The sequence below is a fragment of the Centropristis striata genome, chromosome 20 (genome assembly GCF_030273125.1).
Source record: "Centropristis striata isolate RG_2023a ecotype Rhode Island chromosome 20, C.striata_1.0, whole genome shotgun sequence".
Lineage (NCBI taxonomy): Eukaryota > Metazoa > Chordata > Actinopteri > Perciformes > Serranidae > Centropristis > Centropristis striata.
The window spans coordinates 16,932,458-16,957,566 of record NC_081536.1 but is presented as its reverse complement, the minus strand read 5'-3'; the positions used below and the strand labels follow the sequence as shown (position 1 = coordinate 16,957,566).

General features: G+C 40.1%; 1 protein-coding gene across 1 annotated transcript in view; it reads right to left on the bottom strand.

Moving 5' to 3' along the window:
* The window catches only part of adam12b (ADAM metallopeptidase domain 12b), a 72,729-nt gene that overhangs the window by 10,351 nt on the left and 37,269 nt on the right, over window positions 1–25,109 (bottom strand). Inside the window, exons 11-19 of the mRNA XM_059359986.1 lie at window positions 17,009–17,186; window positions 12,681–12,770; window positions 9,381–9,576; window positions 9,151–9,259; window positions 8,493–8,691; window positions 5,814–5,891; window positions 3,806–3,914; window positions 2,707–2,893; window positions 1,132–1,240 (exon numbers count right to left, since the gene is read on the bottom strand). Of these exons, the coding sequence (XP_059215969.1) occupies window positions 1,132–1,240; window positions 2,707–2,893; window positions 3,806–3,914; window positions 5,814–5,891; window positions 8,493–8,691; window positions 9,151–9,259; window positions 9,381–9,576; window positions 12,681–12,770; window positions 17,009–17,186 (1,255 nt within the window). The remainder of the gene's footprint in view (window positions 1–1,131; window positions 1,241–2,706; window positions 2,894–3,805; window positions 3,915–5,813; window positions 5,892–8,492; window positions 8,692–9,150; window positions 9,260–9,380; window positions 9,577–12,680; window positions 12,771–17,008; window positions 17,187–25,109) is intronic.

The following is a 25,109-nucleotide window of genomic DNA, read 5'->3' as shown; positions in this document are numbered from 1 at the left end:
CCAAGCAAATAATCAACACATTAAACAATAATGAAAATAATCACTAGTTGCAGCTCTAGCCATGTGTACTGTTGTAGTGCAGGAGAAAACAAAAGTTAAAACTTCACTTCAGTCATAAAACTCTCATTAGTGTGAAATAGCTGATGTCAGAATCAGACATAAAACTGAAAAAAACCAAACATTATTAGATATGACGTTCTGAAATTGTAAAAGCCAGAATCTGACCACATGTCCTGACCAGCTGTTACCCCTCCACTCCAGAACAAACCAATAACGCCTAAAATGGCCAGAAAGGATTTGGCTGCTGGACAACACACACACACACACACACACACTGCAGATGTATTCAAACGAAGAGAGATGTTGACTGACATCTGGACGTCAGTGAGTGGCTGAAGCGGTCACCGTAATAAGGACGGACAGGCTGTTTGAACAGTTGTTCTGGTGGACAGAATACTAAATCGAACTGGATGAACCCCTGCGCTCCATTATGACAGAAATATAACTTTTATACGCAGTCGCTGCAGCTACAGGACAGTTCAAACACATATCACATCCGTCCGCAAACATTCATGAATATAAATGCCTCAGTTTTCTATAAATGATGGGTAATCTTCTGCTGTGCTTATCATTTCCAACAAACAAATCAAAACCTGCTTTCTTCCGCCGCCTGAATCAATCAACTCTGCTCTCTGCTTATGAAGACTTCTGTTTTTTTCAAAATCACAAACAAAATATTAAAGGGGCTCAAATAACAACACCCTGAGTCTTATTTAAATGGACAAATCTCTCAATAACAGTTTCTCTGCCTCTGTCAACAGAAGCACAGTAAATTAATATTTCTCAGAGAGAGAGAGAGAGAGAGAGAGAGAGAGAGAGAGAGAGAGAGAGAGAGAGAGAGAGAGAGAGAGTATCAATTATCCGGCATCTTGTTTTGTCAACAAGCCTGGAAGCATGACAACTCTAAACCGATGCTTGGAGGTTAGTGAAGGGATCTAATACATTGTGATTACAAAAGAAATCAAATCTAATGGGCTGTGACACAAATGAGCACACAAACAAACACACATATTGAACATATGGCTGAATATAAACACGCTGCATAGGCAGGTATAGAGTGTGGAGGCTCACCTTATATAAGTTGGCTCCACAGGGTTTGGGTGGGGGCTTGCGCTGTGGAGTGGGTCTGTACATGGACTGAGTCCTGATGGGGCTGGTCGGCCTGCTCGCCTCCACAGATCTATGAGAAACACATGAAAAAATTAAAGGGTTAATCTGTATTCAGGGTATCTTCACGTTTCCCATATGAGAATTCCAAACTCAAATTTTCAAACTTCTCGGAGGATTTCTCAGACCATATCTGACACGAGTGCTAGATGATTATTATGGAAGCATAAAGAAGTGGCTGATTTGAAAACTATGCAATGCTAAAAATGATACCATCAACTCAAAACAGAATTGGGGTCTAGAAATACAGACCTGGAAATGAATAAAATCAAAATGTAATACTTTTCCATCCTTCCATAATTTTAATGATCATATGGAGCATTTCAGGTTAAAGATAGGAAATCAATGTTCCTAGACCATCTTATCTGAGTGATGTGCTTAATCTTAGATTTTGGCTTATGTCTCTTTTACTCAGGATATACACTTTAAAAAAATCTTTTTATAATTTTTCATTTCATTTAATCATTTATCTATTCTAAATAATATAAATGATCTAGATTTCCCCCCTTTTTTGATACTGTTACAATCTTAAAACACAGCCACAGTACTGTATGTCTTTTATATCATCTGATTTATCTTTGTGACTGTACATTAATATATTTGGATTATTTTTTGTGTAAATGCAAATGAGCACTGGCAATATCCAATATAACGTATGATCTTCTTTGGCTCAATAAAAATATCTGAAATAGATATACATTTCAGATATATTTATAGTGATTGCCTAAAACTGCTGCTATACTACAAACGTTTAACTGTAGATGAAGAAAACACTTTTTTGTTTCTGAGCTAATCATAATTGAATATATAATCCTATTTTCCTTGTTTTTAAAAACATTACTGTTATAAATAAGATATCAGAAAAACAACAACATGAAACAACATTTGAGTCACATTGGGATGACCATCGGTGGGTTGCTATTTTATGTTGCCACGCTACTGGCAATCAACTGTGATCAAACCAAACCCACACAAACCGAGTGACTCATATTATCTGGAATATTTAAGCATTAAACTCTTTATAAATGTTATCAATGGATGTTTTTCCCAACTTTGATCCTTGCTTCTTTAGTCACGAATAACTAATGTTATAAAGAAATACTTAAAGTTTTTAGAGAAGTTCAGATAACTTAATTCTTGACCTTTTAAAAAGTGCTTTAACCAAGTGCCAGAATAACCACTTTTCTACATGAAAACAAGCTTTTACTTTCTTTCCCAAATGTTATGACAAAGAACCCAGGTACACCCAAGCAAAAAACAATAAAACGTCAATAAAAGATAAGACATAGAAGCCAAACTGTGAGATGTAACTGTGAAAAGATTTCAAATCAATGACTTGAAACATCAATCACAACTTTAAAACAAGACAGCAGGAACAATAACTTAACTTAAGGCGTCAATTCAATCTAAATTTTACCGAGCCATAATCAAACCTCACTGGATCTCTGTTTTCTTTACTTTTTGAAGACATTATGTTACCTGAGTTTCTCCAAAGTGCTCTTCTTATTGGCGAAGAGGAGGCGCAGCAGAGTCTTCCTCTTCAGAAAGATGATGACGCTGGTCACCAGGAGGCTGACCAGGGTGACCAGGATTGCCACAGTAATGACCACGCTGTCGGCTGATGCCACATATGACAACACGCACATTAATACACACACACGCACATCTACAGCACAGAATGACAGGACATGACGCAAAGACCGTTACAGCTAGGCCACGGTCCGCAGCACAGGTTGTGATTCACATTTCTCTTTGTTTACTCTCAAGGCCTTAACACAGCGGGAGTGTGACGAACAAGAAAAGGCAAAATGCTCGTATTCAAATGTTATGCATCAAACTATCCCTACTAACACTTTCTTAATAAAAGGTTTAAATATATTTGAGCAAGCAGAAGTCCAACGGCTGTCATCCTATTGACCCAGAGCAGCCTCTGCAGTCTGCCTGAGCTACTGTAAGCTTTTTTATTGACCTGCCTTTTCATGAAATGCTCTGAGGTAATTGAGTTCCCTCAGAAACAGTTATGAAGTGTTTATGTCTAAGGCTTTTATTGTAAAAGATAAGAACGGAAGGAGTTGAACATGCTGCCATTGACAAGGTTGAAAGAAGTAATAGAAGTTTAGTTTGCTGACCTGGTTTGAACTACAGACCCTCCAAATTGTTGATGTATATGCCTCATAAGTAGACAAAACTCATAACCCTCAGATACACATTTTGTAAAGGGTCTTGTCCGCAAAACATGATTGGTTGATGTCTTTATTTGTGGTGCTCTTAATTATGTTCCTTTTTTGCTGCGAATATTCACATTCTATGGGAAAGTGCTCAAAAACAACAGTTTGCAGAAAAATATTGACGTGTGAATTAATTGCAGGAAAAAAAGCCCCTGCTGTATTAAGGCCTTAAGGACTAAATATATTTTGTTTCTCTTTTAAAGCTACAATCTGTACACAGTATAATGTATTGCTGGGTAGTGTGGTTTCAGGAAAGTTACCTTGAAGTCCAAACCACACATCAATCCAGCACTAACACTGCAAGAAAAAGATGATAGATGATAGGATAGAAACTAAATCATCCACACTACCTGCCAGTCTCATTGGCCCACTGTCGATGCTCCCACCGAAGCCCGCTTTCTCACAGAGCGGCGGGGCCCAGTGGGCTTCACAGTGGCAGTTCTTCTTATTGTTGCACACCTGCAAACAAGGTAGTTTTACTATATATTACTTGCTATATTGATATTCCCTTTCTCCTGCATACTATCAAAAGGGATTTGCATTCTTATAAGCTAACTCCAGATATAAATGATGTATGGGTCTGTCGGCACGTAACAAGATGAAAACTGAATTGGTTTATTTTTCATAAATAAACCTCTCTCATTCGGTTAGTCTAAATGACTTTCAATATAAGAGGCTCTGCATGTGTGTGCACTGAGAGTCGTAATAGACAAAACATGTGCAAGGGAGAGTCCATCCTGTAAAGCCTTAGGTTTCCAGTGCTGAAGTTTGATCCAGGAGGATTCCCCGGCGAGGTAACGCAGTCCAGCTGTCAGTTGGAGGGAGGATGGAGGACGGAGGGAGGTGCAGAGGGAGATGTGCAGCTGTGGGGGATTTGCATTGAGCACAGACGTGCAGTCAAGTGCTTTTGCTGCCTCCAGGCCACGGACACTCCTTCGCACACAGGGCAACGGGGTTAAGAGGCACTTTGGGGGCTCAGAGGGAGGTATGATCTCTTAACTTTGTCACAAGGAAATACTATCTGTCTCTCCTGAATTAATACTCAGGACACATGAAGTGTGAAATATGAGTAATTCTTTTAATTTCTGTTGAGCTGCAGATCTATACTAAAAACAATTATGAAAAGATTACATCCACTGTGTGCTCATTTGTAAAAGTAATTTTGAGGATATTTCATTTACTTTGAATAATAATAAGATGGAAGTGCAATCACTCACTGATTGTTTTATTAGATGCACACACACTCATTCTATCTTCACTTTCTCAAAGTATTTGATATCCCAGAAAAAAATTACCCTCCACATTTGTATCTATTTATTTCTTAAAGATGTAAAGTTGATATGGGCATATAAGGTAAAGAAAGCCAAGAATGTAGAAACCAATGTACCTGAATACAGTCAATACATGCCTAGCAAGATAAAGTGAGGTGACTTGCAGGCAAACACTATTCTTTAAACTCCTGCAGTAAACTCAGATAATCACCACGTTTCCAGTCAGGTCTCGTACGGTGCAAGGTGTTTGAGAAAATGGCAGACAAATTGATTTGGCAGATATTTCTGCAGGGGGGAAGATGCAGCTCAAGTGCACAATCTTAATGGGAAACCATTTCTTTATGCTTCTATATGATTATTTTTATTGCAGCAAGCAGATTAACGGGCAGCTTTGTTGTTGAGCATAACAATGTTATTTCTTTTTATTGACAGACTAATTTGGTTTAGGAGTGTTTGGTCATTTAAAGAGAAATGTGAATTTTTTTAGGAGTATAACATTTTAAGATCTTTGGTTTCTCATCGTATATAATGTGTGTCTTTAACTGCCATCACTGAAGATGATTACTGTAAAAGGTTACTGTAAGCTAAACTAGCCTCTTGGGAGTGTTGAAGCTAATTACTAAACAACAAATAAGAAATAACAGCACCCCTTAGTGAATTATTATACAAAGAGAGAGAGGTGAACATTTTTGGCAGGAACTTTTATACTTTACAACAAAACAACTATAGTTGTCCCTCCCTGCAGTGCTGCACTGTATCTCTCACTGTATAGCCAGAAGATGATGGACACCACTATAAGTAGACTATAAGTGATGCTGTTAAATGGGATGGATTTAACCTCAGTGGGACAATGAAGACAGATTGCACAGAATAGCTGTATCTGCCATAACTCACAGGCTTCACTGTAAATACACTGTTGCTCTGCCACTGTGTGCAATTAAAGGGCAGTAGGACAGTATTCATTTTGTTCAGTTGGTCCAAAAGTGACTAAACAGATAAATACGCCGTCCTCCCAGAGGTGTTGCTCTGTTTCACACAGTGTATAATTTAACACTTAATATTGGGCCTGTATGTACTTTGCACTCACCCCACGTCCGTTGCACTTCCCCGAGCACTCATGCACACCAAAGACACTGATGTTCTGGCACTGGCGATTCAGACACACCTATAAAAGGGAAAAACATCATGAGGCATTTTTAAGCGGTATGGAGTCGGAAAGCCAATCAGCAAGAACGCAAATATAAAAAGAGCACGTAAAACTGGATAATATCTGCCTTTTATGTGCACAGGTTTAGCAGCAGGTGCATGATTGATGCTTGCTGCATATTCTGCACTCAAAAAAGAGAGTACAGTTGCAGTTTTCCACTGTATGAACAAAACCCTGATTGAAAATATATACATAATTGTGGAAAGAGCATGAAAATTGACAATTAAATGCTATTTACTATTAAAAACAAATCTATTCAAATTTACATTCAGAAAGTGCAGAGCGACACTCAGGTAGCTGCACCACATACATAACAACCGTTCATACAGTTCTTAAAGTGAAGATCTAAAAAGCAAAATATGCTTCCTATCTCCGGGAACAAACAAAAACATTAGACGGGCAAAAGCCAGCCGTTGCTTTCATGTAGAAAATAAGGCCTGCATTAGGCTCTCATCTTCCTCAAATTGCCACTGCTGTGCGGGCCATGTGCTGCCAACTTAACGCCCTGATTGGCATGGAAAATAGAAAACCTTTTTGAGAAGAACAAAGGCCCATGACAAAGACCCACCTTCAGGCCAACAACAGTTCCAGATAATGTGTGGAGCTCACTCACATTTTACAGAGACAACAGCCAGGAGACAAGCTAACTTGGCAGGCGGCCATTTTGCAACAAAGCTCAAAGGCCTTTAAGCTCCAAGGGCAAGTCCCTCGAGGCAACTGAAAATGCTTACGAGGACTTGTGGGACTGTGAAAGCCACAGTTTCCATAGTCTATCTGGACAAGTCAGACAGCACATGGTACGAAAGTAGTATAATCCTGCCCTCACACATTCAGCCAAATTTCAACCACGTAGGCAGAGCGCTGGCCTTTCACAAGCTAAATCCACAGCTGCGAGGAGTTTGGCAGATGCAACCATCCAGTTGTGAGAAATACTGGGGAGACACCGTGGGTATCTGTAGAGGACCAATCGTGGCCTGGCCAGTTCTGGGCCATGTGTCAAAACTTGTGAAATATTTTCTGTATTACAGGAAATGTTGAGAAAGCCGAAAGTGTTGCACAACTGGATTTCTCCAATTTCCATCGGGGAGAACCAGAAGAGCTGATGTGTGGAAGACTTCTCAGGCACAGAGTATTAACTCTAACTAGATTTCTGTTTCTGTTTCTGCATCTGAACAACATTTCACCTGGAACCATAATGAAAGTATAGAGGTGAGTGAACACAGTGAATAAAGGAAAAAGTTGACAGCTCTGCATTATTAAAGTTCTGGACAAGAAAGCCAACTTCTGAACTTCTTTCCTCTAGAAATAAAACCAATTTAGTTCATTTTCACATATCAGCATCCACTTGTATAAAATTTAGAAAAAGACCCTCTCATTTATAAAATACTAGGCATGTTATCAACACTTGGTTTAACTGCTGCCGAACACAACAAATGAAAGTGTCTGCTCCTTACAGCAGCATATTAGAAGGAGACAGATTTAACTTCTCACGTGGCAAGACTAAGGCCACACTCAAACTGAGACACAATGCTAGAAATGCCAGCGAAACCATTGTTTTCCTATGGTACTGTGTGCATACAAAGTACGCAATTTAAAAGTTGAAAAATATGCTCAACTTTTCAGTACAAACCACGTAATCACCGAATATCTATTCTCGTAAAAAGTCCAGAGAAATCTGAAACACCAGTGTCACAAGTTTATTAACCGCTGGGAAAAGGTCCTCTCTGTGACATCCCTAGACCTGGTGCTGTAGAATTGCTTTAAAAATGAATGTATCTATTTACTTATTGATATAAAGCAGCACAGGAAGTTGGTGGCACATATAATATGCTTTCACAACTAGTTTTCCATTAGTGCAGGGCTGAGGACAGATCCTCTAACCTCATCTTGAGAGAGAATCAAAGAGTAAAGGGTCCCAGCCCAAAAGAATGTTTCCTGCCTCTTTTTTAGCAGAAAAGAAAGGCCCTGAGGTCACTGGCGCGGTGCGAGAGGTTTTGAGAGCAGCACACAGAGCTAGAGGAGCTAAGAGGCATACTATAAAAATAACTGGATGCCATAAGGGTCTCGCCCAGCCTGGGGCATGGTGTGTATATCTATGGATCACTGGATTCACTCAGGAGTTAACTTTATTAGCCCTTTTCTTTAGGAAGGGCAAACTCTCTGTCTCTGCCTCCGCACCATATTGCAGTACTCTTTACTCAGCACCCAAAGGAATACTACAATAGGCTCATACAATTGTCAGCCTTTGGGGTCTCTAGAGGACATATAACATAGCTGTATGTTGGGGTAACAGGGCCATAAACAACAAGCTAACGCCTACTTCAAAAGCTATACAAAGAACTGATACAATAATGTAATGAACAATGAGAAATAAGCATCTGGATAACAGAGGACTATACTTTTCTGGTCTGTACAATACTTGCTCACGTGTTAAACAGCAAAGTATTGTTTTTAAAAAAACCTATTCATAGACCAAATGTTGATTAATTCTGTGCTACTTAACAAGATTGAATAAAACCTCTTTCAAATGTCTTTTTTACAATTAAATGACAGACTCACCGTGCCGTCTCCACACTTTGTACCAGCCAGAACCAGCCCAGGATCAGGCATGTCATCGCCCAGGTAAACATGTGTTCCTCGACACAGAATACGCCCCCCTTCCTGTAGCGGGATGTTAGTTTCAATAGAAACGGCGTTTGTTCCGATCACTGGCCGGTTGGCTCCTCCCTGGCACTGAATTTTACCACACTTTGCATCCCTGCAGACAACACACGCACACAAACATTGAAAGACGCGTAGTAAAACACTAAATCAATAAAGCCTGAAACATAAAGGCCTGTCAATCACAGACAAAGATAAGAGACGGATGAAAGACTGTAAAGAGAGCTGCAGTGCTACAGTCCTCCGGTCATTAAAGCAATTACATCAATTAACAAAGAGCTTGATTACAGAATTCACCCAAAGGGAGAAGATCTTTAGAACAATTAGCCTTCAAGAATAGCAAGAAATGATTCATGAATACTTTCCTAGACTGTAATTAGCTGCTATCTTCCTGAAATTACAATTTTTCAGCCATGTAAACTTTTGTTTGAAGATCACATGTCAGATTCCACAACGTAATGAAGATTGCTAATGACACCACTTAAGCTAATCAGTTGTGTTTTGCACAGTGATTTCTCTGTACCTCTACCACATCAGTGCAGCTGCGGAGTCTTACCTCGCATCACATTTGGCAAAGGAGCCTTTGGAGTCCTTCCCACAATTCCCGTAAGGATCACCCGCGGAGTTGACTCGCTCGAAGCATATCCCAGGGGCGGGCTTGGCTCCTGCACACAAAGACAAACAAGCAAAAATACGGAATATAATCACCATAATGAAGTGAGAGATTTCCCTTATGAAAGTGAAGATGATGTACTCGGTCCAACTTATCAGCAGCCATTGATTTACCTGGTCCCCACAGTGTTATGCACTGCTGCTCATGAGTCTGGCAGATGCCGTTGTAGCAGTAGCCTTCGACGCTGTGGCAGGCGTGCCCATCATGCAGATAAACGTTGGCTGGGCAGTGAGGGTTGGCACCAGTGCAAAACTCTGGCAGGTCACAGGAGTTACTGGACTCTCGACACAGGGTGCCAGCTGGTTTCAGCTGGGAACACATACAGGACAGTACAGTCTTTTCAGAAATAGAAGCTGAAGAACTGCTGACTTCATCTGAAGTCATTGATTTCATTCAAATGTTCAGTTATGTCTTCATTTAAACATGACAGGACAAACAGAACAGCAGTGTTTGTGCAGTATTTGGCACCTGGAGCGTGAAGGGGAGTGATAGCACTGTTGGAGAACAGCAAGTGGAGAGGCTTTTTTTTCTTACATGCTGGGTGATCTGATCACAAGTGGAACACTCTAAATATATCTGCTCACACCTGGCATTAGAATCCATCTCCATATGGGACCACTTGAGTGACCACTTACGATCTGATCTGACTTCTTCAATCTATATGCAAATAAACTAGGCAGAAACACATGGCTAACACAGCAGACAGTTAAATGTACAGGATTGTCTTCAGTAACATTCTACATAAGTCAGGTATATTTTATGAACCTGAAACTATAAGGTTATTGTCCTAGTGGACCTCCGTGCTGCTCACACTGCCACCTTTGCCAGGACACAGGATATCCCGGCTTCAGGGAGCCGGGATAGAGTGCAGACGAGCAGGCGGGTCAGTGTCAGTGTGCGGGGTATTTAAAAAAACCACAGTCAGTATGATTATAACATTCACAACAAAAGATTCACCGGAGTCTGAGCGATCAGATCTCAAATATGTCCTCAATGAGTCTCAGGTGTCCTTAGGCAGGCCAGCTGACAGTCTTGCCTGGGCCCAGGACGAGATTATCTTAGATGGGCCCCCCGCGCCCAGATCTCTCCTTTTCTCTTGTTGTTCCTCTCCTCTCCTCTCCTCTTTCTTTATAAACCATGACTAAATGTGCAGCTATTTACCCTGCAGATTATGAGTGTATATTTTGAAATAAGGGGCTAATTCCCATCTTTCAAGTATAATATCCCTGATTTACAAAAAGCTTTTTTGCAGATAGCCTATTTGTGCAATGAGCTTTATGTATCTATTTTATTCTTTAAAATAAATTAAATATTAATTAAAACATTGCAAGCAAAAACATTCTCTCCTGTTCCTCTCCTCACATCTCTCTTTGACAAGAGACAATAATGGTTAAGATTAACAAACTACACATGCGCTGTTGCTAAATACACTCTTCATATGTATTGGAATTCTGACACTAGCAGGAAAATAACTGACTAAATAAATAAACTATAAATTACTCTCTCTCTCTCTCCCTCCTCTCCTCCCGCATCACTCTCTCTGTCACCTGACAGCTGCTGGATCTCTCCCCTCTCTGTCTCATCCTCTCTGACGGAGCTACCAAACTTTGTTTCTGTCAAAGATAACGTGTTGTGTCAGGCTTTCATACAAGCTAATGGACGTTAACATTAGAGCGAGCTTGTTAGGTTACGTTACTGGCTGTAAACATTGGCTGCGCTGTTTCTTACCTTGCTCTACGTTCACTTTACTAGTCCCAGCTTCACCGTCACCACCTTTTTAAAAAATATTTGTTCATAAAATAAGGCCTCCATTTTCTTCTTCTCGTCTTCTCTTTTCTTTCCGTTTCTGAGCACCGGACTTGTGTTTACCGGACATTTTGAGCGAACTTCAAATCAAACGGCAACATCAAAGTTTGATCAGTGGCCAAACCATTTTTGTGTTGGGGGGGGGGGGTTCCTGACCACTAGTTCAAGGACAATTAGGAAGAAAATAAATAAAAAGCTTTTAACTCAAATAAATATTACATTTTTTTCCACAAATAGGCCTATTTCATTTTATTTTTTTAATCATTCCATAATTTAATAAGGGCCCAGTTCTGGGCCCCCCCCTACCCTGGGCCCGGGACAGCAGACCCGTTTGTCCCCCCCTATCGGCGGGCGTGTCCTTAGGTGTCTAAAGTCTGCAATAGTGCTGGATTTTACCATTGATTTTGTAGGTAAAGGCTTAATTAATGACCACTGTGAGCATGAAGTACAATCTCCCCCATCTCTCACTAGTGGATCCATTATTAATCATATCCTTTATGTTAAGTGTTTTTGTAGATATTGAAACTGTGATCTCTTTGCCTGGATGAATGTGGAAAATTCAGTTTTTTTGTCATGATAATTATGACTTTTGAAGATGGATTTTCCTCCTTTTCCTCGCACTACAAAAGGCGGGAAAAACATGAAAACACACTATTATACATGCAATATAGACTTTTATAGACATGAGAAAAATATCCTCCACAATGTTTAGTTAACAGTATTTTGTGGTTATTTTCTTTTCTTTGTACATGACAGGAAGCTCTAGCGACAAAAATGTAATACAGTCTCTCTCTGCCTACTTAACCTCGTGCTGGCCTAACCTTATGTTAAGTCAGACTTGAGTAATTTCCAAAGTGCTCCCATCTTGATTGAAAGGAAAAATCACCGGAAGGCTTATTCCAGTATGAGATGGAAATATTAGATAGCTATTTTCATGTCAAGGCAAGCTACACACACATAAACATCAAAACAAAGCCCCACGACATGGGGCTCTAGCGAATGTAGAGCTTTATTCAATGCTGATGTCTCTAGATATCTCCTGCCATGAGGTCAGACATGCTATTGTGAAGCGCAGACAAGGACTCATTTTAAAATGAGTTTCTGCGCGGAGCCATGTTTAAAGACACAATGAGCAGACCTTGTGCGCTTCATCATCTTCAACAAATGGTACTTTTCAAAGAGAGAAAATGTGAGATACTTAGCAAAAAAATTTCCATGTCAAAGCAAAAACCACTAATAACTTTAACTTTCATGCAATCCAACTTGAGACCTTGGCCATAATTGAAATTGGCTTATTGAGGTAAAATATACAGATTTGGAATGACCTGAGATATTACATTATACATGAAGGCCCACTATTATGAGTTTCTTAATAAGCTACCGAAGAGAATTAACAGAGTTTCAGAAAGTTTCGGGTCTCGCACTTGAGTTTTGAAATGAAAAATGTCAATCTATGCAAAGGAAAGCTTTATATAATGTTCAGAGGAGCAGAGAAAATACACTTCGAGAACTTTTTCAGCTATGAGAGAGTGACATTTAAAATGGAAAAAAGGAGGTCCAAATTGGAAAGTCTGTAAGAAAGACCCAGGGCTGCATGAATATCTTACCCTGCAGTCTTCACAGCACTGTCCGTGGGCGCACACAGCATCTCCCTTGAGGGTGCACGTGGTGGCGTTGCAGCATGGATTCATACATTCCTGGGATAAAATAGGAAAAACAGAAAAGTTTACAACATGTGGACCTGATCATTGTGCTGGAGTTGCTCTCTCAGCTGGTTCCCTGTCAGATCAAGACTTCCAGGTCAGAGGAGCACACTTCCTGCTCGGGGATTCCCGCCTTACTCTGACCTAGAGACCTTTGAATGGAGACATGTTAACTGAAGCTCATATGTTCTGGATTTGGGAATTCTGGAGAACTTCGGAGTTAAAGAGGAGTTTGTTCAATGCAATGACCTTTGTTGTGAGCCGTGAAGCTGAGGAGGAAGAGATGGAAATTCAGTGCAGCAGTTGGGAGGGTGTGTATTAATATTTTCATCTCTGATTTGATGTCGATAGTGGAAAGATGTGGCACAGTTGACTGTTGGGGCATCGCGGACGGGAGAGAGAGTGGGATTTGAAAGCCCTTAAGAGGCGAAGATTGTAGCCACTTCACCACAATGACAAGATCTGCAGGCTGCTGGCAGAAACCGACAAGAAGGAAGAGGACACATGAAGAGAAGTCGAAAAAGAGAGTAATGCTGTAAAAGACTTCAGGGAGAGTGTTGCAATGTTTATCTTTTATTAGATGCCAAAGCATATCAACTTTGTTTTCCAAGTAGTGTCACGCATCGCACAATCACGCAGAAAACAACTCCCACTATCATTTATCTTCTCTCAACGTGGCTCTTTCGCTTGTGGGGCTCTAAGGTAAAGACAAGATGAGTTGAAGGCTGGGAACTGGAGGCAGCTGGCTTGTAGGACGTCTAATTTTCAGTTGATGTGCGGTTTTTATGAGTCTTGCTGTTTACCTCTTGGCCCTGACGTAAGTGTATTGTTTAAAGAGGGGAGAAAAGGTTGCTTTAATCTCTCTGTCTAAGTAGGCTGGAGGATAAAACAAGCAGACCCTTTGCGGTGACATCATGGAGATTATGAAGGGGCAAGCTGGCAGAAGTGGAGTGGCCCCATGTAAATCATAAAGCTAGTTCGTTGGTGGTCAAACACACTGACTCCACTAAAACACTACCTACAGATGTCTGCCAATGATGGAGTACTCAGTCAGAACACCACTAAACCAAATAATCAAACACAATGTTGAGTCAGTTTAAAGTCAGCAAAATAACAAAAACTTAAATGCTCACTCAAGAATGAGTTTTCTTCCAGGAAGAAAGTTTTTTTTCAGGTAGAAAGCTTCCAAGAAGTAAGTTAGCATTTTAGCACCAGGGTATCTCTCCTCTCAAACTCAGTGAGGATTTTGAATAGGTTGGTGGTAAGTTGCCTGGAAAAAGGTCTGTGGTTAACACAAGCTGAAGAGATGTACATGTTTTTACGTGTCCTTAAAAAGGCGGTTGCTAACAAGTGGCTAAATGAGACTGCACTGGTTGTTGGGGACATTAAACGTCATCACGCCCGACAGGAGGGCAGGATGGACGGGAACTCTCTCACTAGTCCACCTCACAGCCACTAGTCATGTTCTTCAGTGCTATTGCAAACTGTTGTAGATTGTAAATTATGTAAATAAACAATTTATTAGTCTATGGATTTGCTAGCTTGTCCGAGACCGTCTGAAGGATAGCGGCTGTGACGTTTTAGTCATGTGACGTGGTGTAGTTTGCGATTGCATAACGTTAGCTTTTTACTTTCGTCGGCTGTATTAACACTACAAACATCATAAAAGTGGTGTTTATTTGTGAAGATTATCCAGCTGAACAAAATGCGTATCAGAAACAATTGTTTCCCACAGAGCTTATTTGCTGCAACGATCCACAATTAAATGCCAAAATTTCATAAGTGAAATCTCAGTTGACCTCATGGCGATACTACTTCAGGGTTTGCCAACAAAAATACGCTTTGCTCTATCTAGTCAATCCCATTTTGGATCAGGTTCTTGGTTAGCAAAAATGCAGATTTGTTAAATCTGCAGTACGCAACTTTTGTCTCCCCCCTCTGGCAGTGTGAGTAATTGCATAAACAGTGTAGACGCATGCTTATGACTTGTGTCCCAAGGATCACTCTCTTCAAATCTTCCCAGCTTTAATCCTTCCTCTAAACATCTATTTTCTTTCTAATGTGGAGCAACCACTCCAGAACTTTTGTTGGATGCTTTTTAGGATTAAGATTGGCATACTCTCTCCCCCCTTCCTGCCTGGTTCTGGTTGATGTAAAACCCATAAATCCCCTATGCAGCACCATCATGTGCCACAAACACCAAACACAACAACTCTGATATAACAGAGACAGAGAGCTGTCCTTGGTGGTTAAAGGCTTCATCAGCATTGTGTAAACTTGTTTGGCAAGCGCTTGGATGGAACAGTTCATTTATATGTAAAATTCTCATGAATTTCTTATCAAGCCTTTTCTTTCCTATTAGGCTTTTCTTTTTCCTTAATAACTGAAATAATGTTGGCAGGCTCATGTGGATCTGATCATCCCTTTACTGGTTAAAATGATCACTTCTAGCTAATATGCATTAATTTGATAAGAGCTCAAATTAAACTTGTCTGTTTATATGAAACCAGTGCTTTTACTTATCAAAGATTGTTTTGGGGGAAATTAAACATCACTCTACAACAGCAAATGTGTTTTTGTAGTTCAACACAACCAACAGAGAGAAGACTCTTCTCTGAAGAAATTATCTTCCTGATCACATCAATTTCAGCAAAATTAGCAGGTTAAACTTTTATGCTCATCATATCAATATTTGAAGCTTATCAACTTAACAGCTCAGCATCATGAGCTTCACTGTTATGAGTAAACAACTTGTGAAAAACGAGGAGTAAATTTCACAACTAATTTCAATCTATCAGATACGTTTTTAATCAATATTTCATCTGCTGCTGATCTCGTTTTCGGGTTGTAGCTACAGGTTGTGAATATTAATTAGGCTGCTGTTAAAAATCTAAGGTGTTTCTGATATGAATCTTTTGAGTTATTTATAACTTCAGTTACCTGCAAATATAAAAAGCTAAACTTAATTATTTTTGATAAGGTATTTGAAGGGATTCAGATTTCAGAGGCAGATAATAGAATCATGCAATTTGAATATGTGTTAGATGTAGAGCAATCAATAAACCAGTCAAAGGGTGGAAAAACATGTTATTTGGTGGTTCCAGCTTTTCAAATTTTACACTTTTCCCTTTTTATCATTGCATAAAAGATTAATGGGTTTTTAGATATTGGACAAACAAGGAATTTAAATAATTGTGAGGGGAACTATTCTTTCACCACTTTAAAAGCTCCAACCTTGAAAGATGTTGAGTATAGATTTATAAATATTTTTATCATTTAATCTCCACATAGCTGCCCTGACTGCAACCAAGTGACACCTGCTTCCCACATGTGATTCTCACTTCGCTTCCCAAGGCGCCTCGCAGTGTGTGAGAGCCAGAAACAAAGTGTGTGTGGGTGGATACACGCATCAGAGCAGTTGTTTGGGTGGCAAAGCCAAAGAAAGCTTATTCCAGCCTCGACCCGATTACACTTTTGTTTGTTTGCTTTGTCACACAGTTGGACAGTGGTTTGATTAATGGGCCATCACCAAGGACATGACATCAGCGTGGCAGCCTGTCAGAGCACTGATCAGCACATGTGGGGGCCTGAGGGGAAAGTGTGATGTAACTAAAACGCTTATATCGGGAGCCTCGGGTGCTGAGCTTTTAGGCTGGTTTCGATGCTTTTAAGCCGCAAACACATCATCAATGTCAACAGAAAGTTTAACTTGAAGTTTGTTGTGGTTCGTTGGGGGGTCTGAGGGAGCTATTGAGACTCTCAGTGGTTCTGGTTGATTGCTTACAGGACAGTTACGGTTGTTTTCTTTGGACAGTGGGCTTTGTAAGAGGAGAAGCAAGCTAGAAACCTGCATGGTCTGATTCCTTTGGTACCCAGTCTTTCCTCACGTCCGAGTGTTAAAATATTGATTCGATGTGGCAGTTTACTGTAAGTAGACATGAGTATCTTTAAAAAATCAAGCTTATTGTTTAGACATTTTGGGGAAAGGACCACCCATGGAATTCTCCTGAATCCCATTAACTACACTTCACTGAATCCTGATTCACCAAAGACTTGAAATTGATTTCTTGAACTGCTTTTGTGTTTTTAACTTTTGTTTGTCTAGCAAAAACAATTTCTTTGTTACACACTGTTTCACATCCACATAGTTACACACAGCTGCCCACAACGAAAGCGGACTGATCCAGTCCACTGAAGCATGTCAGCATGAAGGCCTCTGCTCTTTGCCTTACCTCCAGCTCCCCGCAGTCACATTCTTCTCCCTCCTCCACGTAGCCGTTGCCGCACTTCTGGCCACCGTAGAGCACCTTGACCTCTGGCATGTTGTCCAAACACATGCCCACTCCTTTCTCCAGACTGGCAGCGAGGTCCTTCTTACTGCACGTACTGAACACTGTTGGAAATGGATACCTACAGGAAGAATGAAAGAACAAGGCTGACCGACTTAAAGGTAGAAACCGCACACAGAGTAATAGTTTGGACTTCTTTATCCAAACATGAGACAATGTTTGGATCCAGGGCAGATCTTCTTCAGGGCAGTTTAAAACCCCAGTTTACACACTTCATATTTAGGCTGCATCCCAAGTCCCACTCTTTGAGGCAAGGAAGAGACACATGGAGAGAGGAGTCGAGTCAACAGGTATTTAACAAAATGACACTCTCCTTTTTAAGCAATGTCAGTTAAATCTGATGTGGGGCACTGAAACACTGTACTTTATGCTATACCTGTGACTCTAAGCAGAAACCTTTTTAAATCAATTCACAAATTCTTAAACCTTTTACAAACTGTCAATATCATACAATAGGATGACCCTTCCTCTGAATGAATGCACAAACAAAAAAGCTGTTAAAACGGAAGACGACTGTAAAAACTTTTCTGTTTTTTTTTCATTTTTAAAATTACATCATTTAGCCCCCATGGTGTGTTTGGAATTGATTGTAAACACATCACTGTCTCAAATTGTATACAAATCATGTCAGACTTCTGCAAGACTTCCACCTATACATCCTTGAGATGCATTGAAGGACGTCCTCCAAAATAAGGCGCTGAAATTGATTTCTGGGTCACGAGCCGGAGGATCGAAGAGCGAGGAAAGAGGAGGAATTGGGAAATGAGATGCAGCTATAGATTCGCCGGCTGATGTCCCTTTGAGAATAGACAAAGGTGCAACTCATCACAGTCAGTGTTGCATTTAGCATATATAGAAAACAGAAAGAAGAAGAGACACTGTGCTTCTGTGAAGTGCAAGTACACTAGACTGCATAGATCCTGAGTAGATATGTTGCATCTGTGTTAAGACCAGAATAGCAGAACACAGTTGTCGTTCTTTAATGTACATACGTGTAGAGCATGTCAAGACCTTAAGAAGATTGCCAATCTATTGCTCAGGAGAAAAAGCTAATACATACACATTACAAACCATTTCTCCATAAGGTCTGAAACTTAAACCATGTCTTATGATTGCCAGCTCCAGAGGTGAGATGTTTCTGGTTTATTATTTAGAAGTACTTTACTTATTATTAAGCATAACCCATCACTCTGATATATTTTTCTGATGATCCTATGAATATGTAACTCAATTCTGTAGTTTTTTTCTTGTAATAATCTATGTATGTTCCATAGATATCTCATATGTGCCTGATGCAACATTGACTTTGATTTGCATCTACTCTCAGAGAGACACCAGGAAACAAATCTATACATGGAGTGCATGAAAGGGTGTTAAAACCCAGCAGCCACTCCACTGTGCGTATGTGTGTACAGGTAACATTTCACTAAGGTTGCTTTCAAATATAAAGTGTGGTGGACTTGGTGCAATTCAGTGGTGAAGTTACAACATTGTTGAATTTTTTATGTGGTTTTGTTTGCTTCCACACTGCTTTATCAAGAAAGAAAACATCTACTGGACAGAATACGTGAGGGAAAGAGCCAAAGCAGGTCACAGACTTTAATGTATTGTTGGCGGAGTTTTTTCACTTTTATGGGGCATTGATCCGCTGAACGATTGACTCCATTAGTCACCATTCTGTCGCTAAATAATTTGAAGACTTTGTTGTTTTTGTGTGCATTATGTGATTGTCTAACCATATTTGGATGAGGACCTTTACTTCATCATTAGACCACGTCTCTCCACAAGAGATTTTTCAAGCCTGCTACTACCTTGCCTGGTGGAGATTCTCAAATTTCTGCCCAAATTCAACCTAGAATGCGCTGTGTTTTGGTTTCCTTCCTTTGGATCGGACTGCTTTCTCACCTGCAGCAAAACAAAACTCTGGCGCACTTGGAAGCAAACAGAGAGCCACAATTTTTAGTGCGGTCCTTTGGTCTGCACCAGAGTGGGTTATAGCATTCACAGCAGCGAAAAACAAACAGACTATCAGATAAAACGCACCAGAGTTAATTTCAATTGGACCAAAGAGCTCAGGTGTGAATGCCCCCTAAAAAAATAAGGCAGACTGAAATGAAGTAATGAAGAGACATGACAAGATTTCATGGCAGGAAAATTAGTCACAAATGAAATCCCGTGTTATGTGTGTTTAACTGTTCAGAAACCAACACGATCTGGAGAGAAGTTGACTCTGCTGAGCCAGAACACAGACAGAGCTGTGTTCAATCTGCTCATTCAAGAGGCCTTTTCACACAGATTTAATGGTCGACTGGCGTACTATATGAGATCCAGTTCAACAGATTTTCAATCCTACTCAATACATTAACGGCCCATCAAAAGTCCAGAGAACCAGTTTTTTTGGCAGCCACATTTTCAAGAGAAATATCCTGGCTACACTGGGACAATTTAAGCAACTGACTGGAGGGAAGAGTGTGAGGAGGGCTGCCGTGGATGTGGATGACTTGTGTGTGTCTGAACACGTGTGTATGTGAAACCTTGATAAAATAGCAAGGCCAAAACCACATCATTTCTAACACATTAATTTCACTCCCTGGTATCGCTTACCTGAAGGGCTGACTAATGTCTAATTTAGCGAGGAAAGAAATTGGTTTTCGTATTGAAAACGAAAAAATGTTATGACTTTAAAGATGAAACTGTGTGATATGCCAATAACAGCTGTGAGGCCTGGGGGAATAGTCCTCCTGCTAGAGTGAGCTTCTGTGAGTCGAGGAACCAAGGACTAGAAATAAATAGAGAGAGAGAGAGAGAGATGGAGAGTGGAAAACAAAAATAACATGTGGATAAGTAGGAGAAAGAAACAGAATTATAAATAGGGACAGGAAACTGACAAAAAGACACTAAGGCGTGAACAAATGGATGGAAAACCATCATACGGAGATAAAAAGGGAGGAATGAAATTATGCACTGGTCAGAAAAATGGAAGAAATCTTGATTAACAAAGAGAAGAAATACAAAAACAGTGTGAAAAAAAGTGCACAACCCCACAGAAAGAAAAAGCACATCATGATAAAAAAGGGATGCATAGCAGAAATCTTGCTGCTTAACCAAAACAACCACAAAGAGATGTGAAGCCTTCGTTTGCAGTTCTTTTGTCTCTTTCAGTCGGGTGTTTTGTTTCCATGTAGGAGGGACGGGGGGGGTCTGTGTCCAGGCCCCCGTTATCTCATAATCTGTCCATAGCTGGAGGCTAGATGAGCTTTTAATTCAGATTTTTTTATTTTAGTACATCTAAAGTTGTTGTCATTTGTCACACTGAATAAGCAGTGTAACAACCAGTATACAGTAGTGTTCGATATAATAGCAGTCCAATTTGACTAACCAGATTAATCCAGGTTTTTAGCATATTTTTTATTGCTACATAGCAAACAAGGTACCAGTAGAGTAGATTCAGTAGTGCAGTAGATTCTCAGAAAACCAACAAGACCCAGCATTCTTGATATGCACGATCTCAAGGCTGTGCAATTGGGCAATTAGTTGAAAGGGGTGTGTATATATATAAATAAATAAATATAGCAGTCTCTGCCGTTGACTTTACAAACTCAAAACTATTTTGTACAAACTTTTTTGTTTCTAGGATTTATCAATCCTGTGAATCACTAAACTAAATTTAGTTGTATGACCACAGTTTGTTATAAGTGCTTCACATCTGTGTTTTTTTATTGAACACTACTGTATATGCCAAGAACCAGGACTTCAAATGCGAATGTTTACACATTTTTAATTATTATTATATATAATAATATATAATTATATATAATATTATATTATTATTATAAATACAACAAATGTGCCATCTCCACTTCGGAAATGTGTTGGGCTCCTTCATTCAAATGTTACTAAACTCGCCCCCATCCTTAACCTCCGCTATGGCCTTTGTCCATCCTCAGACTCTCTAAACAATTTAGTGGTATTAGACAGAAGCTGCAGGACATGCAGTTCTACAACACAGTACGATAGTAACACAACCAACCCTCGACTTTGTGTGTCATGCCAGCTTACAAACAAGAGCAGCTTCACAAAAGGACTGACAGAAAAGCAGGCTTTAGGGTGAAAAATGAGCATCTCACAGTCATAATGGGACATAGTCTAGCTTCAAAAAGAGGATGTGGAGAATGTAGGGTGGAAGAGAGCAATGGCTAACAGAGAAGATTGGCAGACATGGTACAGGGAGAGGCAGCTGGCCTCGGATAGTTGAAAAGCTTGACTTCAGACAGGAACATGTCATACACGTACTTATGCAGTGATAGACTGACTGGGGTGTTCAAACGCAACAGGGCGTGGAGACTGTCTGCAAAGCTCGCGGCTTGACGGGGCAGATTTGTGAAAATTCAACATTACACAGAATATGTTTGTGGAGCCCGGCATTGGACGGAGATGGAGGTTTGTGTGTGATGCTTTGCCGTTGCCTAAGGGGGATTTGGCTGCTGCAACTGCATGGATATTTCACTGCTGTTAGTTGACTATAGTGAAGCTTCTCCTGAGGGGGCTGGAGATAACGGTAGAGGCATTCAATGGGAAAGAAATCTGTTTGTTTTTTTTCTCCAAGAGAACAGATTTTCGAAGAACATGGAACACAGAAAAACATCCTCTTCTAAAGGCCACCCTTGGGTGAAACCACTGCGTCCACTTCACTCAGACTGTCCACCTTTGAGTGTCGGCTTTCATCTCTCACTGACCAAAAGCCAATCTACCCGTCTCTGTCTGCCCTCGTCTGCTCCCATAATCCACTTGTTAGAGTCTTTTTTACCACCGTAACACACAGAGAAAAAGAGCTTTGCTGCCCTGTGAATTGAGACCCATGCACAAATTCAATCATTGACAGACTATGCAGATCAAACTACTTCATGGAGCTGACCAAGCCCCTTGTAAATAGCATGGGCTGCCACTGATAACAAAACACAGACATGCTCTGGGATATGCATGAGGGGCTGGAATGTGTATGAGGGGTAAACAAAGTCTGGTCTCAATAAACCAGCATTAATGGTAAGAGCTGGACATTTGGAGGAAAATCATGTTTCTCTGGACCAAATTATACTCACATGTAAAATATTAACAAGAGCCAAAGGAAATATGTATGTTAAAAACAACATTGATTCATTGCTGTGTATACTGACTTGCCTGAGTTAACTCCTTTTTGCAGACTATTGATGGATTTATTTTCGAAAACTCTGAAAGCCTTCAAGCATAAACCAAAAACACACTTTATGGTCACGGCCCTGTCCAAGCATGTGCTCACTGATATAATATACAGCCCTGTGATTGGTTTCTTGATGTAAAATAAGAATGATATATGCTACTAAATGCCAAAGTTCAGTGAAGCTGACTCACAAAAAACAGAAAAGTACTTCAGTATTGCTGATTGGATTTTAAATGTGTGAAATGACATTTAAAGCCAATTAAATACAGCCCTCTCCAAGTGAGCCATTAGAACGTGCTCTGCCATTTATTTTCTTGACTATTTAAAGCAGAGGGCACCTTAAGCAGCCATGGCGGGAGCCAACAAATCATTCTAAATGATCTATCTTTTATTGGTGTCCAATATGGCCGGTGATTGCGTATGAACAGGGCTTTGATAATTGGGCTGCGTTGCTAATTTGCAGCTGACATCCCTTCCAGGTAACAGGTGCCCACTTCATCCTGGTAACAGATGCAGTGTCGGCCTCAAAAGGTGTCCAGGGATGCTGCAAGAATATCTTGCCTCTCCGTCACCCAACTGCCTGGTGTGGATCTTTATGACAATGAGCACATACACCAAAGGAGCTTAGTGTCTGGATACTGACGAGCACAAAAGCTTTCCAAGTGTGTTTGTGCCATCGGCTGAATGTCTGTGGCTTTCGGGGGGGAGGAAAGAAATTCATTTATATGCAAAGGAAAAGACAACATTAAATTACAGCTCACTTGGTTTGTGTGCAGACGCTGACTGTGGAAGTTTGAGAATGTTTTATGTGCAATGAAACTGGACAAAGGCTTGTTTTTGGGCAGCAATTTATCATAGAATTGGCAAAAATATGCCTCAATCACTCAGTATAGTATTAATTTGATGGAAAAACATGGTTTTCAGGGCGTTTAATCAATTGGATCTTGTGTGCAGGTACATTTTTGTGTACCTTTATTGTAACCAGTTAGATTTAAAGGTAATACCTGAAAAGAAATGAAAAGGCTAAAAGATGACAACCGAGTCAACATCACTAGAAAAATAAGTCAGTTTTTGAATTACAAATCATAAATCATCAATAAAGAATGTGAATAGCTCAAATGTACAGATCTATATCTGCAATAGACCCACATCGAAGGTGTGTATTATCACAGCTGAGACCACACGGCCGCTCTGCTGTTCAGGAAATTAGCCGAGCAGAGAGTGTAGGTTTCCCTGGATAATATTAGCATAAAGCCCCACACCCTCTCCAGGTGTAGTTTGCTGGGGTGGAACTAATTTGGCTGTGCACAACGGTTACACAAAATCTAATTAGTCAGCTCCTTTCTGGCTGTCGGTAATGTTTGGAAGGCAAAAATGTCATTCACACTGTGAATAACACACCGTTAACGATCATAATCTCATCAATGTCTTCTGGCCGTATAAATCTGTGATACTGACACAAGAAAATGTGTGGAGCTGTCTCGCTGACGAGCAAGTCCACTCGGTTAGTGGAGCTGACAAATCACAGGGACGGAAGAAGACATCCAGCGCTATCTGCTCTGCTTCTTTAATGGCCAATTCTATGAGAAACCTAATAGAACATTGCCTTTTTCACTCGAGAAAAACAGATATTTACCCTCTCCCATGTCATATGAGATTATTTTGGTGATTTGGTTAAAGGGGCCCTGGAGAGTTTTTTCGTGCACTGTCAAGCTTTAGTTTGCATTCAATGTAACTCACCACAAAGCAAGTGTATCCTTGACCTCGGACCATGTATTTCCTTTCTCAAAAAACACTTTCAAAGCCAATTTTTTGAGTACTTTAAATGCTGTTTGCTAGCTTGAATTCTCCTTTTTCCCTGTCTTTGTTGATATATTGCTGCATTACTTGGCACCACTTGTCACTATTGTTAAACGAAAGACATGTGTGATGAAAGAAAAAGAAAAAAAAAGGGACACACTCACAATAAAACAGCCTATACATTCATGATGATGACTACTGCCTTTATTTGGACAGTAAATGTACTTTGGACAACTTTAAGTGGTTTTGTTGAAGAAAGCCGAACTGTGGGGAGGAATCCACGAAAAGGAAGAAAGAAAGACGTCAACAAAACAATGTTAAAGAAAGAAAAAAAAAAACCTCACAACCTTGGAACATGCCATCTGCTTTGGGTAGCACAAGGTGTGCTCGACTGCCCTAAGAGCTTTCACATAATGCACAATGTCAAATAAAGCATTAAACAAAACACGAGTGCCTCTGCTGCAGACCAGTTTTACCATTCTCTCCACCTGGCAGCCACTTAATACTTGGAGGACCCAATGATGAACACCTGCTATCTAAAACATAAGATCTACATTACATCTACAACAAAAAATCATCTACTACTACAACACAACTGCACAATCTAAACAAGCTCCAGGTCCTGCCTCAGGATGTTTTTTTACACCCTTTTTCCACTATTATTTCCTGTTAGCCTAAACCTTGGACCATCACAAGTTGAAAAGGAGCACCCTGAACTTGGGGCTGTTCAGTGAAAATGATGTAAATGCAAATATTAAGGTACGACAATTACCTAAATAGTTATACAAGGTGAAAGAAGTATTCAGATCCTTTACTTAAGTAAAAGTACTAATACCAAACTCTGAAATTACTCGACTACAAGTAAAAGTCCTGCATTCAAAACATGCATACTTAACTAGAAATATAAAAGTAACAGGATCAAAATGTACTTAAAGTATCAAAAGTAAAAGTACTCGTAATGCAGAATGGACCAAGGTTATAATAGTT